This window comes from Onychomys torridus, chromosome 15 (genome assembly GCF_903995425.1).
Source record: "Onychomys torridus chromosome 15, mOncTor1.1, whole genome shotgun sequence".
NCBI lineage: Eukaryota > Metazoa > Chordata > Mammalia > Rodentia > Cricetidae > Onychomys > Onychomys torridus.
Window position 1 is genome coordinate 20,898,212 of NC_050457.1, and position 13,535 is coordinate 20,911,746.

The 13,535-nt window shown below is 48.5% G+C and overlaps 1 protein-coding gene across 2 annotated transcripts; it reads left to right on the plus strand.

Annotated features, from left to right (window-relative positions):
- Positions 1 to 327: 327 nt before the first annotated feature.
- Enc1 (ectodermal-neural cortex 1) lies at positions 328 to 12,704 on the plus strand. 2 transcript variants are annotated; one of them, XM_036207064.1, is made up of 3 exons: positions 328 to 820; positions 4,197 to 6,010; positions 10,134 to 12,704. In XM_036207064.1, exon 2 carries the CDS (start codon positions 4,210 to 4,212, stop codon positions 5,977 to 5,979), a length of 1,770 nt encoding a protein of 589 aa, XP_036062957.1. In that variant the 5' UTR covers positions 328 to 820; positions 4,197 to 4,209; the 3' UTR covers positions 5,980 to 6,010; positions 10,134 to 12,704. The 2 variants fall into 2 exon arrangements, with proteins under 2 accessions (XP_036062957.1, XP_036062958.1); XM_036207065.1 differs by lacking the exon at positions 328 to 820 and adding an exon at positions 1,095 to 1,585.
- Positions 12,705 to 13,535: the final 831 nt, after the last annotated feature.

Genomic DNA, 13,535 nt, shown 5'->3' on the forward strand with positions numbered 1-13,535 from the left:
GACCCCGGTACCACTGAGCCCACAGCCCAGGGCTGCTTTTCCCTAGCGGGCTCCGCAGAACCTGAGCTAGCCATGAATTAGGTTGGCCCAAAGAGGCGTACACCCTCGGAGCCCCTCAAACTTATTTTCTCCTGCAGTCCCCAGGGGCTGCAGCTGCCCGGAGCTGAGCGAGGGCGTCCGCTTTGTCTCGGTGCACTCCCCGCCCCCTCCCCCCGCTTCCTCTCCCGAGAACTCCCCCTACAGCTCTTTCCCCAGCTCCACCCGCTCCTACCCGCACCGTGGACGCGCTTCCTCCCTCCTCCCTCCTCCCTCCTCCCCGGAACGAGTCTCTTTGCATACGCGCCCCCTCCCGGGCGGGAGCGCAACTTATAGCCCGGTGCGCGGTGGCCCGGCGCAGTCTGCTCCCGCAGCCTCTGAGCGAGTGGGACGGCGGAGGCGCTGCAGAGACCCGGAGCAGACGCCAGGCGGCCGCCGGCTCTCACACCGCAGCCTCGATCCCTCCCCCAGCGCGCAGCCCGCCTTCCTCCGCGGCGCGGCCGCCGCAGGCTCACTCTCCCCTGGCTAGGCGAGCGCCGGCAGACTCTTGGCTCTGCCGGGGCGCCCGGTCCGCAGCTGCAGATCCGGAGGCCGAGGCGAAGCTGCCTGCCAGAGCCGATTCGGGAGCCACTACCCCCGGCGCTATCGCTTCTCCTCCCGGCACTCCTTTCTCCCGGCAGATCGCCGCCTCTTCCTGGGACCGAGACGCCCTCCGTCGGCTCCCTGCGGGTGACCGAGGCAAGAACCCCAGCCGGTTGTGTGCGGAGGCCAGTCGCCTACTGCTGTAAGTTTCCCCTGCAGCCCCAGACCTGTTGCGGACGCCCGGATTTCAGGGGCGGGCCAGCCGCGGGTGTGCTTGCGAGCCACCAGCCGGCGCCGGCTACCCTGCCTGCCTGCGGCTTAAGCCCAGGAACTGCTCTCGAGGCAGAACTGTCGCCAGGGCAGGATCGCGCTGAGGGGCACGACCTGACTCCCCTCCGCGGTGTAACGCCCGGGCAAGTCTCAGGGACTGCGAGGAGCCAAGTTGGGAATAATAGCGTGCCGGCTCCCCGAAGCCTGCAGACAGCCCGGCGCGTGGGATCGGTTCCCCATGGTGCACTGTTGCCGGCTCCGAGGGACGATGGGGGCCACGCGCAGACCTCCTCATGGGGGCATCTGATTGCAGCCGAATGAATGAAAACTGGTTCCTGAAAAACTAGTTTCTTCTCCTGCAAGCTTTTGCCTTTTAGAGTGACATTATTAATTTCAAAGGCCTAGGAATTGGTGGGCGGGGTGGAGATGAAACAGTGAACTTGGACGTGTAATTTGGTGTCGCCCTCAGTGGCATGTTCAGCGTGTTAAGTAGCGTTGCAAATGTTGTAGGGGACCGTGTGGCGAAGGGCTATTTTTGTAAACATCTTTATGGTGTGGTTCCATTGTTGCCAATAATGTGAGTGCTTGAGATACATCTGCCTGGTTCCTTTCCTCGTGGGATTGAGATCAGGTTTAAAACCAGGAGAGACGGGGGTGCTCCAAGCGTTGGAGGCAGACAGCCTGCGTGTAAGCAACAGTAAGTGAACCGAAGTTACTGAACTAGGAGCCCTTTTGATGTTCACAGTAATTGCAGTCTTTTTCTCTGCCTTTGTAGACACAAGTTAAGTACATGTGTGCATTTTCTTGGCCATTTCCTTAGCATGCAAATTTATGTCTCTGGGGGCTTGAAATATTGGAAAGAGTGATTAATTTTATGTTGAAGGTGCGTTTAGTAGCTGCATAAATGGTTTCTGTGATTATTTTGCTGTTGGCATAATTCTAAACCAGAAAACAAGTTGTTTCCCTTGGGCCTTCATGTATACCTTTTGTTTTAATCCTACATGGTTCCAAGATGATTGTGACAGTGACATTCCTTTCCAGTGGGATGGGATCCAAGATGACAGGGTAGGCTCTTCTTGCTTTCTGGGGAGACCTAGAAAATACAGCAGCGTAAACACAGGATTGCCGAGTGTTGCACATCTTGTATCCTAAGGTCTTCTGGACAAACTGTTTTCTTAAGTATAAACCTAGTTGTGAATGTTGTTTTATGCCACCCTGACTCCTGTTAATGGACATGTGCTCTGGCCCAGTGGGATTCCAGCTCAGCCGCTAAGCACTTAGATGCTTATGTTCCTGTCTTGGCTTTTAGCCAGAGAGGAGGCAGCTTCCTGAGACTAGGCAATCTTTTAAAGGTTTAGGCGTAAAATCTTCTTCAAAATAACTCAACACTGAACGCATTCATGTAAATGACATCTACAGTGGTAAAGCATGCAGGTTTCAAGTGCACGGGAGTCTGAACACTTCATAAGCTTAGTGTATTCACAGGATCCCTTCAGTATGAGTCCTTCTTCAGAACGTTCCACAGTGGCTCAAGATGGACTCCTGGAAGCTGAAGCCTTTAGTTTGAGGTGGGGGCGATGCATGGGTCCTCACCATCTTCCTACCCACTAGAAATTTCTAGGTGTTTTTTCCTAGGCTTTGTAACCCTGGAGCTTTGTAACTTTGATGCTTACTTGTTATTTGGCCTTGTTTACCCGTCATGAGAAGTAACATTCCCAAACCAGAGGAAAACAAGTTACATCACCTGAAGGTTATGGGCCCCAAGGGTCAAAGGCACGTCAGACAGCCACCTTTGTTGTTTTCTGTGCCACCTTTCACAGCTGGTGGGGGAAATTGCAGCCATAGCTCATGAATCTGGTAAGGCATTCACTGACATTTATTAATAATTCCTGGAATACAAATTAAACAAAATAAATACCTGAAGGAAGGAGAAACAGTTTTAGCTGTGCTGTAAGTTCTGGCTATTTGTATCGGAAAAGACACTGTAGCCAATTACATCGTCTTCACTGCTGACATAAACAACCTGCCCTGGAATCCCGAGAGGGGCAGGTCCTTCTAGTCTTCAAAGCAGAAGAGGGGTACTGTCAGAACCGGGAGTTAATTCCAGTTTTCAAGATGGACAGTGGACATTTTCTAAATCATTGCCCGCTAGTTTTCTTACAGCAGATATCTAAAAAGATAGCCGGAGATTCCACTGATGCTAATTTTGATACATAGGAAAGTGCTGTAGTTAGCTGATCAATTTTACAGTGGCCCTGCATGAACAAAGGTTAAAATACACACATAGGCATATGAATGTGTCATACACACACACACACACACACACACACACACACACACACCTACACCTACCCCTACCCCTGTGTGCTTTTAAATCTACATAAAGCAGTGTTTGCAGTTTGGACTCCCCAGATGCAGGTACAGCATTTGCAGGTACATAACAGTCCTGGTGATGGGCGTGTTTAATCAAAGGGGGGTTGCTGCATCCTTTGTTCTTGTGACCGTTTTCCGAGAATTGGTATAGAGCAGGAAGAACAGAAAAAACAGCATGAGCTGTCTACTCAAAATATTCTTCCTTTTATGTGCCCAAGTGTCATTCTGGACTCTGTCCAGGTTCAGAGAGATGGGTGGTAATTGTGGCCTGGGCTTTCACTGAGGTCTGCTGATCAATGTATGGAACTATTTGCATACTGGTGCATTTAGAGCTCCTGGTGGTAGAGCGGTCTAGTTAGAAGCTGTCTATTTAACCTTTGTGTAAAAGTCTGACCTCTTCAGGAGTTGGATAGTTAGATGTATTCAGAGTTTGGATCTTACCAAAGGAATTCTTAATAGAATTTCTAATTAGTAGGTGTTTGTTTTACACATGGCTTTATGTTGCATAGGGCATTAAAGCCGGTGCCCTCCTGACGTTCTTGGCATTATGAGAGCGGGAAGCTTGGCATTTTAACTGGCCTGTAGTGAATCAGCTGGACCGGCGCTGGGAACCGAGAAAATGAGACGGACTTCCCTCAGCTTCTGCTGACTTACATTCTGGCAGTCAGGTTTTCCAAGATAAACCTGCTTTCAAGCCATGCCTCCCCTCACTCCTCAACAGTGTATGGTTCACATAGCTCCAGAGTATTACAGGGAATGTTTTTCCTCCAGGTAGTTCTCTGGCTTTATTCTGGATTGGCCATACCCTCTTCGGAACAGTAGGTAGCAGGACTAACAAGGCTCCGTGTTCTTTGTCTAAGTGATTATTGCTTTTGTGCTGTGGCTGGGAACATCAAGACCATGGTGTTCAATGGGTCTGTTTTGTTCTCTTTTAGGAGCTGAGACAAAATGTCAGTCAGTGTACATGAGAACCGCAAGTCCAGGGCCAGCAGTGGTTCCATCAATATCTACCTGTTTCACAAATCTTCCTATGCGGACAGTGTCCTCACGCACCTGAACCTTCTGCGTCAGCAGCGACTCTTCACAGATGTCCTTCTCCATGCGGGGAACAGGACCTTCCCTTGCCACCGGGCAGTGCTGGCTGCATGCAGCCGCTACTTTGAAGCCATGTTCAGTGGTGGCCTGAAAGAGAGCCAGGACAGCGAAGTCAACTTCGACAATTCCATCCACCCAGAAGTCTTAGAGCTGCTTCTCGACTATGCGTACTCGTCCCGGGTCATCATCAACGAAGAAAATGCTGAGTCGCTCCTGGAAGCCGGCGACATGCTGGAGTTTCAGGACATCAGAGACGCATGCGCAGAATTTCTGGAAAAGAACCTGCATCCCACCAACTGCCTGGGGATGCTGCTGTTGTCTGATGCCCACCAGTGCACCAAGCTGTACGAACTCTCCTGGAGAATGTGCCTCAGCAACTTCCAAACCATCCGGAAGAACGAAGATTTCCTCCAGCTGCCCCAGGACATGGTCGTGCAGCTCCTGTCCAGTGAAGAGCTGGAGACAGAAGATGAGAGGCTTGTCTATGAGTCGGCCATGAACTGGATTAGCTATGACCTGAAGAAGCGCTACTGTTACCTCCCAGAACTGTTGCAGACCGTGAGGCTGGCCCTCCTTCCTGCCATCTATCTCATGGAGAACGTGGCGATGGAAGAACTCATTACCAAGCAGAGGAAGAGTAAGGAGATTGTGGAGGAGGCCATTCGGTGCAAACTGAAAATCTTGCAGAACGATGGCGTGGTGACCAGCCTCTGTGCCCGCCCTCGGAAAACCGGCCATGCCCTCTTCCTCCTGGGAGGACAGACTTTCATGTGTGACAAACTGTACTTGGTAGACCAGAAGGCTAAAGAAATCATTCCCAAGGCTGACATTCCCAGCCCCAGGAAAGAGTTCAGTGCATGTGCAATTGGCTGCAAAGTGTACATTACTGGGGGGCGGGGGTCTGAAAATGGAGTCTCAAAAGATGTCTGGGTTTATGATACCCTACATGAGGAGTGGTCCAAGGCTGCCCCCATGCTGGTGGCCAGGTTCGGTCATGGGTCTGCTGAACTAAAGCATTGCCTGTATGTGGTCGGTGGGCACACAGCAGCAACAGGCTGCCTCCCAGCCTCCCCCTCAGTCTCTCTAAAGCAAGTAGAACATTACGACCCCACAACCAACAAATGGACCATGGTTGCCCCACTCCGAGAAGGCGTCAGCAATGCGGCTGTAGTGAGTGCCAAACTCAAGCTGTTTGCCTTCGGGGGTACCAGTGTAAGTCATGACAAGCTTCCCAAAGTTCAGTGTTATGATCAGTGTGAGAACAGGTGGACAGTACCGGCCACCTGTCCCCAGCCCTGGCGCTACACAGCGGCAGCTGTTCTGGGGAACCAGATTTTTATTATGGGTGGAGATACCGAGTTCTCTGCCTGCTCTGCTTACAAATTCAATAGTGAGACTTACCAGTGGACCAAGGTGGGAGACGTGACAGCCAAGCGCATGAGCTGCCACGCTGTGGCCTCCGGGAACAAGCTTTACGTAGTCGGTGGGTACTTCGGCATTCAGCGCTGCAAGACTCTGGACTGTTACGATCCGACTTTAGATGTGTGGAACAGCATAACCACGGTCCCGTACTCACTGATTCCGACTGCGTTCGTCAGCACCTGGAAACATCTGCCTTCTTAATGCAGAGCATCCTAAAGAAAGCACACATGAGGTAAGAAGGCATAGTTGGAGATGTAAGCCAACACTGCAACCCCCTGTCAACGGAAACCAGTGGTTCTCCACCATCACAGAGCCTCAAAATCTCCCAAAGTGATTTCAGAAACTGCCCATTCTAGAGACATTGTTTTATTTGGGCCGGGTGGAATCCAATCACCAATACTTTAAATGATTTATTTATTTTTATTTTATATGCATTGGTGTTTTGCCCGCATGCATGTCTGGGTAGGGGTGTTGGATCCCCTGGAACTTGAGTCACAGACAGTTGTGAGCTGTCATGTGGGTGCTGGGAATTGAACTCGGGTCCTCTAGAAGAGCAGCCAGCTCTCTTAACTGCTAAGCCATCTCTCCAGCCCCTCATCAGTACTTTAAAGAAAGTTTTCCAGTTATATCTGACAGGTTGGGAAGCCCAGACATCCATTAGTAATTCCAGTTAGTGGTTGTGAATACTCACTGTGTTCCTAGATAGGACAGGACCATATGCTTCACTCAAGCATCCTTTTGAAGCTCAGAACAACCCCTGGATGTTATTACTAACCTCCCTTGGCAGGTGAAAAAACCTGATACCTATGGAGTCTAACTAGTAAATTGCCCAATGTCATAGACCCCAACAAGTGATCGAGCTAGTCCAGAACTCCACTAGGGCAATCTGACTCCAGAGCACAGGCACTTGAATATGCAGTCAAGCTGCTACCTGATAAACTTGAACTTCATCTTGCTATCATCCCAGGGATACTGGGTTGCTATTCTGATTTCACTTCTTCACACCTTTCTATACTTAATAGAGTTTTAAAAATATTATTGCTTTAAGTTTTTCCTAGTTTATTGACTCCAAAATTGTATATTCGCTTATTTAAAATGCCCCCTCCCCAAACTCGTGAAAGGTGGTAGTTTGTGTAGATAAATTCAGCCACCTAAGCTTCCCTAAATGCATCCTCTTAATCAGTCAGCCTGACCCTGTTGCTGGGACCAACAAAAGTTGTATCCTGTGTCATATACCTGGGTACACAGTGGTTGTCTTGTGCGTATTACACCCTTGGCTCCAATAATGAATCGGCCTTCACAGTTTGGTGTCGCTGTGGCTGCTTGGCTCCTGTGAAACATCCTCAGCACTGGCCCAGGAGGTGCCTCAGCATGTGTGTCTTGTCTTAGTTAGCTTCTCTTGCTGTGATAAACACCACGACCAAAAGTAAACCGAGCGTATTTCATCTTACATCTTATCCAGTCGCAGTCCCTCAAGGGAGTCAAGGCGAGAACACAAGGCAGGAACCCCGAAGGCAGGGACTGAAGCAGAGGCCGGGGAGGAGTTCTTCTCACTGGTTTACTCCCTTACCTGGCTTAGCCTGCTTTGAATCCCAGGACCACCTGCCCGGAGGTAGTACCCCCTTCAGTGATCTGGGCCCTCCCACATCAATCATTAATCAAGAAACTGTCCAAAGGCATGCCTGTAGGTGGCATTAGTCCGAGGTTCCTGCCTCTCAAATGACTCTAGCTTCTGTCAGGTTGACAAAAGAAAATAACAACAACAAAAAACAAAACCCAAACTGGCTGAACAAAGGGTGCTAGGGACATGCCACTTTATTTGGGTGATTACCTGGCTCACGACTAACGGTTAAGGGAAGGAAATGATGCCACCATGTAGGACCGCCAGCACAAAGTCATTACCAGAGGACTTTGGCTCTGCTTTTCCTAGGGTGTCACACACTTTTAAAGGGGCCTTTGAAAGGAAAAAGGGGGACCTCGGAGTGGTTGTAAGCTCAACAGAGGGGTTTCATCTTATTGGCCTTTCTTTCCCTGTGTTTAATACCTCATTCACAAGCACTGGAATTGGTTTCCCTTTCACATTTATTTCATCATCATATTGTTTTCAACCCTTTGGCTGTCTCCTTCAGCCTGTCCTGGCCAGCAGGGCCATGTTCCCTGGGCGTGAGATTCCTGTGGAGGAACAGCAACAGTCAGAAATCTCCCGAGAGGAGAGAAACCTACAGACAGCAGCCCACACCAAACTGGTTTTTGCAGCCTTGCTGGCATCTCAGTAATCCAGAATAAACAAACGTTCTGCAAGTGGTTATTTCATTTGCGATACGGTTGCATGACTCAACCCTCAAGCCGGCCTGGAGAGACTCCTAGGGAAGAGGCGCTAATTAACAGACGCAAAATTAAGAGTTAGTCCAGCAACTGACTGGGTGTGCAGTCGACCTGGAAAAATGGCCAGGGATGGGGGCAGTGTGTCACACATGGCCATTGGGATGGTGGAAAGCAAGGCAGAGAAGGTGAGGCTAACAGAGAGATCACAAGTGTTCTCTGTTCCTTGTGTTAGATCTCTCTGGACTTAGGGTTGCTTTTTTCTTGTTGAACTGGTCATTTTAACCACAATGTCCAGAAAAGCGTCCCGATTCAGACAGAGGTGTATGTTGAAAACAGCCTTGTCTCGCCCAGCACCAGCCTCTATTACATATTACCGGCTTTTCCTACAGTAAGCCCTTGCTCTGATCTGGCTGGAGCACAGTCTGTGTGTCCTGGGGACATTCCGTTCCTTAGATTATCAGCTGTTTGTCATTTCTGTTCTTCAGTTTTGGTTTTCCTTTCCCAGCCCAGCGTGGATGTGTTAAAGTATTTGACCCTAACCCCTTGCTTCCGGTCCCCGCAAAACAGAACAAACAAAATGCTGTGGTTACCTGTGAAACAGCAGCCTCCACCCTTGGTACCCTGGACAGGAGAGTCGGGCACATAAAAACTGAACTTGATAGAGTCTGCTTGCTGCTTTTCAAGGGTGACACGAGATCCTGATCAAAGCTACTCTTTCTGTTTCCGGCAGGGAGGATGTTGGTTCAAATTTCTCAAGTTTACTATACACAAGCTGGAGTTAAAAACACTTAAAGCTGGCTGGAATGACATTCAGAGAAGCTCCTTTGGGTGTCAGCACAGACCTCCAGCCTGAGTCCCCTGATTTCCAAATGCTGGTGCAAGATGAATTCATCCAGGCTTAGCAGAAACCTTCCTAGGTCGGAAAACTCACCCGCTCAGGAGATTTTAACTGTCCCCTGCTGTTCATTACGTGGGTGGGAAGACAAAAAAGGAACTATTCTGATTTTCTTGTAATTTTGTGATGTCTCATGGCCCCCACCTGACAGGATGTGGACCTGCATTTGCTTTGTTTCTTCTTTTAGAATGTGCCACCTCTTCATTTCTGTGCGAGTGTGCCTTGTCTTGAGATGTTAAATATTACAAGATGCATTCTTTGGCCAAATGTGGATAGACAGGTTGCAGGGAGGCGGGGCTGAGGGATGACACCGAGGGCTAAGGAATGTCTTGAAGGCTTGACAACAGCCAAAAGAAACAAGTGGGAACTGACTCACACCGCCCAACACACACGAGCCAAAAGGAAGAATCTGCCGTTAATGAGTGGGCCCTGCAAAAAATCCCCTTGTCGGTGCTTGTAGCTAGGGTTCCAGTGAGTAGTGGGGATGTGTTTTTTAGCTCTGGCTGCCTTCGATCTCTGAAAAGTCTACCTTGGATATTTTTATGATCAGAGGGCCTAGGGGTGCGCCTTCTTCCCTTGATGTCCAAGTGACTGTCACAGTAGCTCTCTTTCCAAGCATTGAAAACAGAGGATGGCAACTCGTAATAGCATGCCCATGTGTAGGCTTGAATTTGAACAAACTCATGTTTAAGAAAGGAAGGTCCTTTGGACACTAATTTTTTAATGGCTTTTATTTTTGATTATTGTTTTAAATTTTATGTATATTGGTGTTTTGCCTGCATGTGTCTATGTGAATGAGGGCGTCAGATCCCCTGGAACTGGAACTGCCATGTGGGTGTTGGAAATTGAACCTGGGCCCTCTGGAAGAGCAGCCAGTGCTCCAGCCATCTCTCTAGCCCTGGACACCATTGCTTTGTGGGCTGCCCATGGTCATGGTACCGACCCGCCAAGTGTGGACCCTTTTTACTGAACTTGTAGTTCACACCGTCAGGAGTGCTATTGCCCAGCTCTGCCCTCAGTCTAAATCTTTCTAAATTGTGTGCTAATAATACAGCAAATGTCTTAAACCATGACCTATCACAAATCCTTCATACCTTTGTGTTTTGTTCTGTTTTTTCTTTTCCTCCTATTTTAGCTCACCCTGACACACGGTGAGACGATGTGAGGTTTCTGCTTTGGAGAAGCCAAGTTTAATGAAGAGAAAGAAACCCAGGAGAAGTTGCTACAAGACTCCTTGAATACCATCGGCTGCACCTTGTGAACACTCTTTTAAGTGGACATGAAGGAAGGGGTGGGGGAGGGGTGGGATTTTTTGTTTTTTTCAATGCCGGTAGCACATGGGTTTAAATATGAATGACAGAGCTTGTGATCTAGTCCTTGTCTGGTAATTGTGGATTAATGTCAGCGTTAATCAGCCCCTCAGAGGGAGAGAAAAGCTGGCCTTTTCCCTTGCTGTAGCTCATTCAGCGTTTGATTTCCATGGCTCCACCGTTTATGTGCAAGATCTGAAATGGTTGTCAGCTTCCTCTGAGGACTGAGCCTGAAGCCTCCATGCCCAGCTGCTGTTGCAGACTTAAAGCCAAGCATGGGGTCAGGAGGGAAGCTGGCCCGGCTGACTGAAGAATGGGCACCCCAGGACTCTCCACTTCATCTCGAAGGGGTTGCGGTCCCCCCTGGGAGCGCCTCTGAACAATGGGGACATTGTTGGTAGCCATTTGGTAGATGCTCTTTGCTATTTATAAGTGACTTTAAACCTTCTCTTGGCTGTTAAGAAATGTGTTTCTAGATTTAGCTATTTATTGTTTGCGGCCTGCATGCTGAAACAGTGCTTACGTTGTCTTCACGTGTATGGGCGTGTGTGGATGGTCGTATGTTTTGCACATTTTGTGGCTGTTGACGTGCTTTGCTGCACACACACACACACACACACACACACACAAAATGAAAACTTTGGGGCTATAATTTGGAGGATAAGTAGAGGGCGGGTGGGGGAGGGGTGCATTTTTGAAATGTTGGGACGGAGACAGATTCCAAGACAGAAACTTAAATTACATCCCAGAGGCAGAGAAACCACAAAGTCACGGTAACTAGACCACCCTTTACTGAGGTTTCATGGTCACACTGATGATGGCGGGTCTCGTAAGAGCAGGATATTGGTCTGTCCTGCTTCCTCCTGTCTGTCTGATTTACCTAACTTTGGTCTTGGCTGCTGACTCTTGGAAAGGACCAAATTACTTTATAGTATTTCCCCCATTTGTGTAGTATCCTGAAACCCTGGGAGGGTCTGCAGAATAGTTCTGTATATAGGGCACAGGTGAAGACATTGTCTAAAGTTTATTTATTTATCTATTTATTTACTCTAGGTGAATAACAACACCCATGGGGAAAAACTAAAATGTGTCAGATGTAAACAAATTCACCGACCGCATTGTTTGGCCTGTGCATGGCTTTTGGACCTTGATTAGAGAGTGCTCGAGATTCTCCCAGAAAAACATCCATTTTGATACAATGTACACTTTAGTGTTCACCTTTAGATACATGTTGAAAGAGCTCTTTGGTACACAGAAGGGACGTTTGGTCACACAGTGCCAAGGATTGTAAACGGTGGCCCGTGGAGAGGTCTTCCGGTCCTGTTGGGATCAGTTGTGAATACATTCTTTGCTCGTCTGAGTGCTTGTTTACTAAACGTGCAGTGATAAGTGTTAGTGCTAGACCACAGTGGGCCCTTCCCCAGGTGTCTGGGGGAGACCAGAACTTGCAACTCTGCCTGCTTGACCCATATTTCTCACAGTGCTGTATTTAAAAAAAATAGGATTTAAGACAGATAACCACCTTTACATTGTGAGTGTGTTTGCCTTGTCTAATGACAGATAATTCCATAACATTTCTCTCCACCTTAGTACTTTAGGCTAATTGTACATGTCTGTCTGTGCCATGAGTAAGTGGACTGTAGTTGGACCAAAATAAAACAAATGAGCCGTTGGAATGAAAGCTTCCAGACCGTTCCGGCAGTCAGTTTCTGGTCCCTAGATGTATTCTAAGCAGTGTAAGTGTCTGATTGGACCCTGGTGGCCCGATCAGTCTCCACTCTGTAGCCATCCCAGCTCCATAGTTTACGATGCAAATCTGCCTCAAGATCTGCATGTCACTGCTGCTTCTGAGAGCAGGGAGAATTTTCTGCAGCTGTTTCAAAGTTGTGGCCTGTCCTTGAACTTCTATTAATTACTGTGCGAGCCAGAGGGAGCTGCACCGAAAGGGAACTTTCTAGACTCCAGCTCTTTTAATTGATGTAGGCATTTGGGCTTGCTGCTTGACGGTCCTCACCCTGTGAACCGTCCCACACGTTGAAGCCAATACGTTTCACAGCACAGTCCACACAAAAACCCTGGCGCAAGACAGGGGAGGTTCTTCTCATTTGGTGAGCTGGTTGCCGTGGAAACGGATAACAAAGGTCGGCCTTCCACTTCTGGTATAATGGTGGAGCTCCTTTTCTCAGGCTTGACACCTGTCTGAGTGAGTGAGAGCCGCATAAATCCTTCTCTTGGCTGTTGACTGTGTGGTTCGCGTACCAAACCCTGTAGAAGTTAGAAACTGTGTTTGTTTGTTCTCGTTTGCTACTACTACATTTTTGACGTTTTGTAAAACTTAATTTTTTTTTCACGATGTGAAACTGAAGGTCAATAAATTATTAGAGATTTTCTCTTCATTGTGTGAGTTTTTATTTGACAGCAAGGCAATTTTAAACATTGGAAGTGTGTTTTCTCATTTAATCAAAGTGATTTCAAGTGTTCTCCGAGTGTTTCACCATTTAGCACCTACGTTTATGAAAAAGTAGTTTTGCAAGTCCTTGATATCTCTCTTTCTTTCTTTCCCCCTCCCCCAAACCCTAGTGGCTTGTAAACTCTCAAATGGAGACCAGGCTGACATTGAACTCCATTCCTGTCTCTGCTACTGAGTCCTGGGATGATGCTCAGAGTCTCTACCATTACACTTCCATGTTACTCATAACCTGAAATGCACTGTGCATTCTTTATATTGGAATCTAGATTTTGTTTCTTGGTGTGTTGTCCTTTGTAAGAGACCTCTTACAGCAAGCAAGGGGTGGAGCCCGGTCCTCCCTATCCGCTGAAACCGACTAAAGAGTGTATCCATCCTTCTCTGTGAGGTAGAGAAAGCACCTTGTGACCCGCTGGCACACTTGGCTTTGTCTGCGTTGACAGCTGGTCCTGTGTGGAGCCAGATGAAGCCTCCTGCCCTCACTTCACAGTGGCTTCTTGTCACACAGATGCTCCTTTATCACTTGGGCCAGGCCCCTGATTGTCCCCGTGTGCAGAGCAATGTTGAGCACAGTCTTCCTTAGCCAGAAACTAAATGCTACCTAATTGGGACTCTAGGAGTATCACGAGCAGACACAATGCAGTTAGGACTGCTGGATCTTGACCAAGGTGCCAGCAGAGGCCTTGAGCTGACAGAAGGCTCAGTTGATTCCATGCTGGGTGAGGCTGGGGGACAGCCAAGCTTTTGGGAACAAATGTCC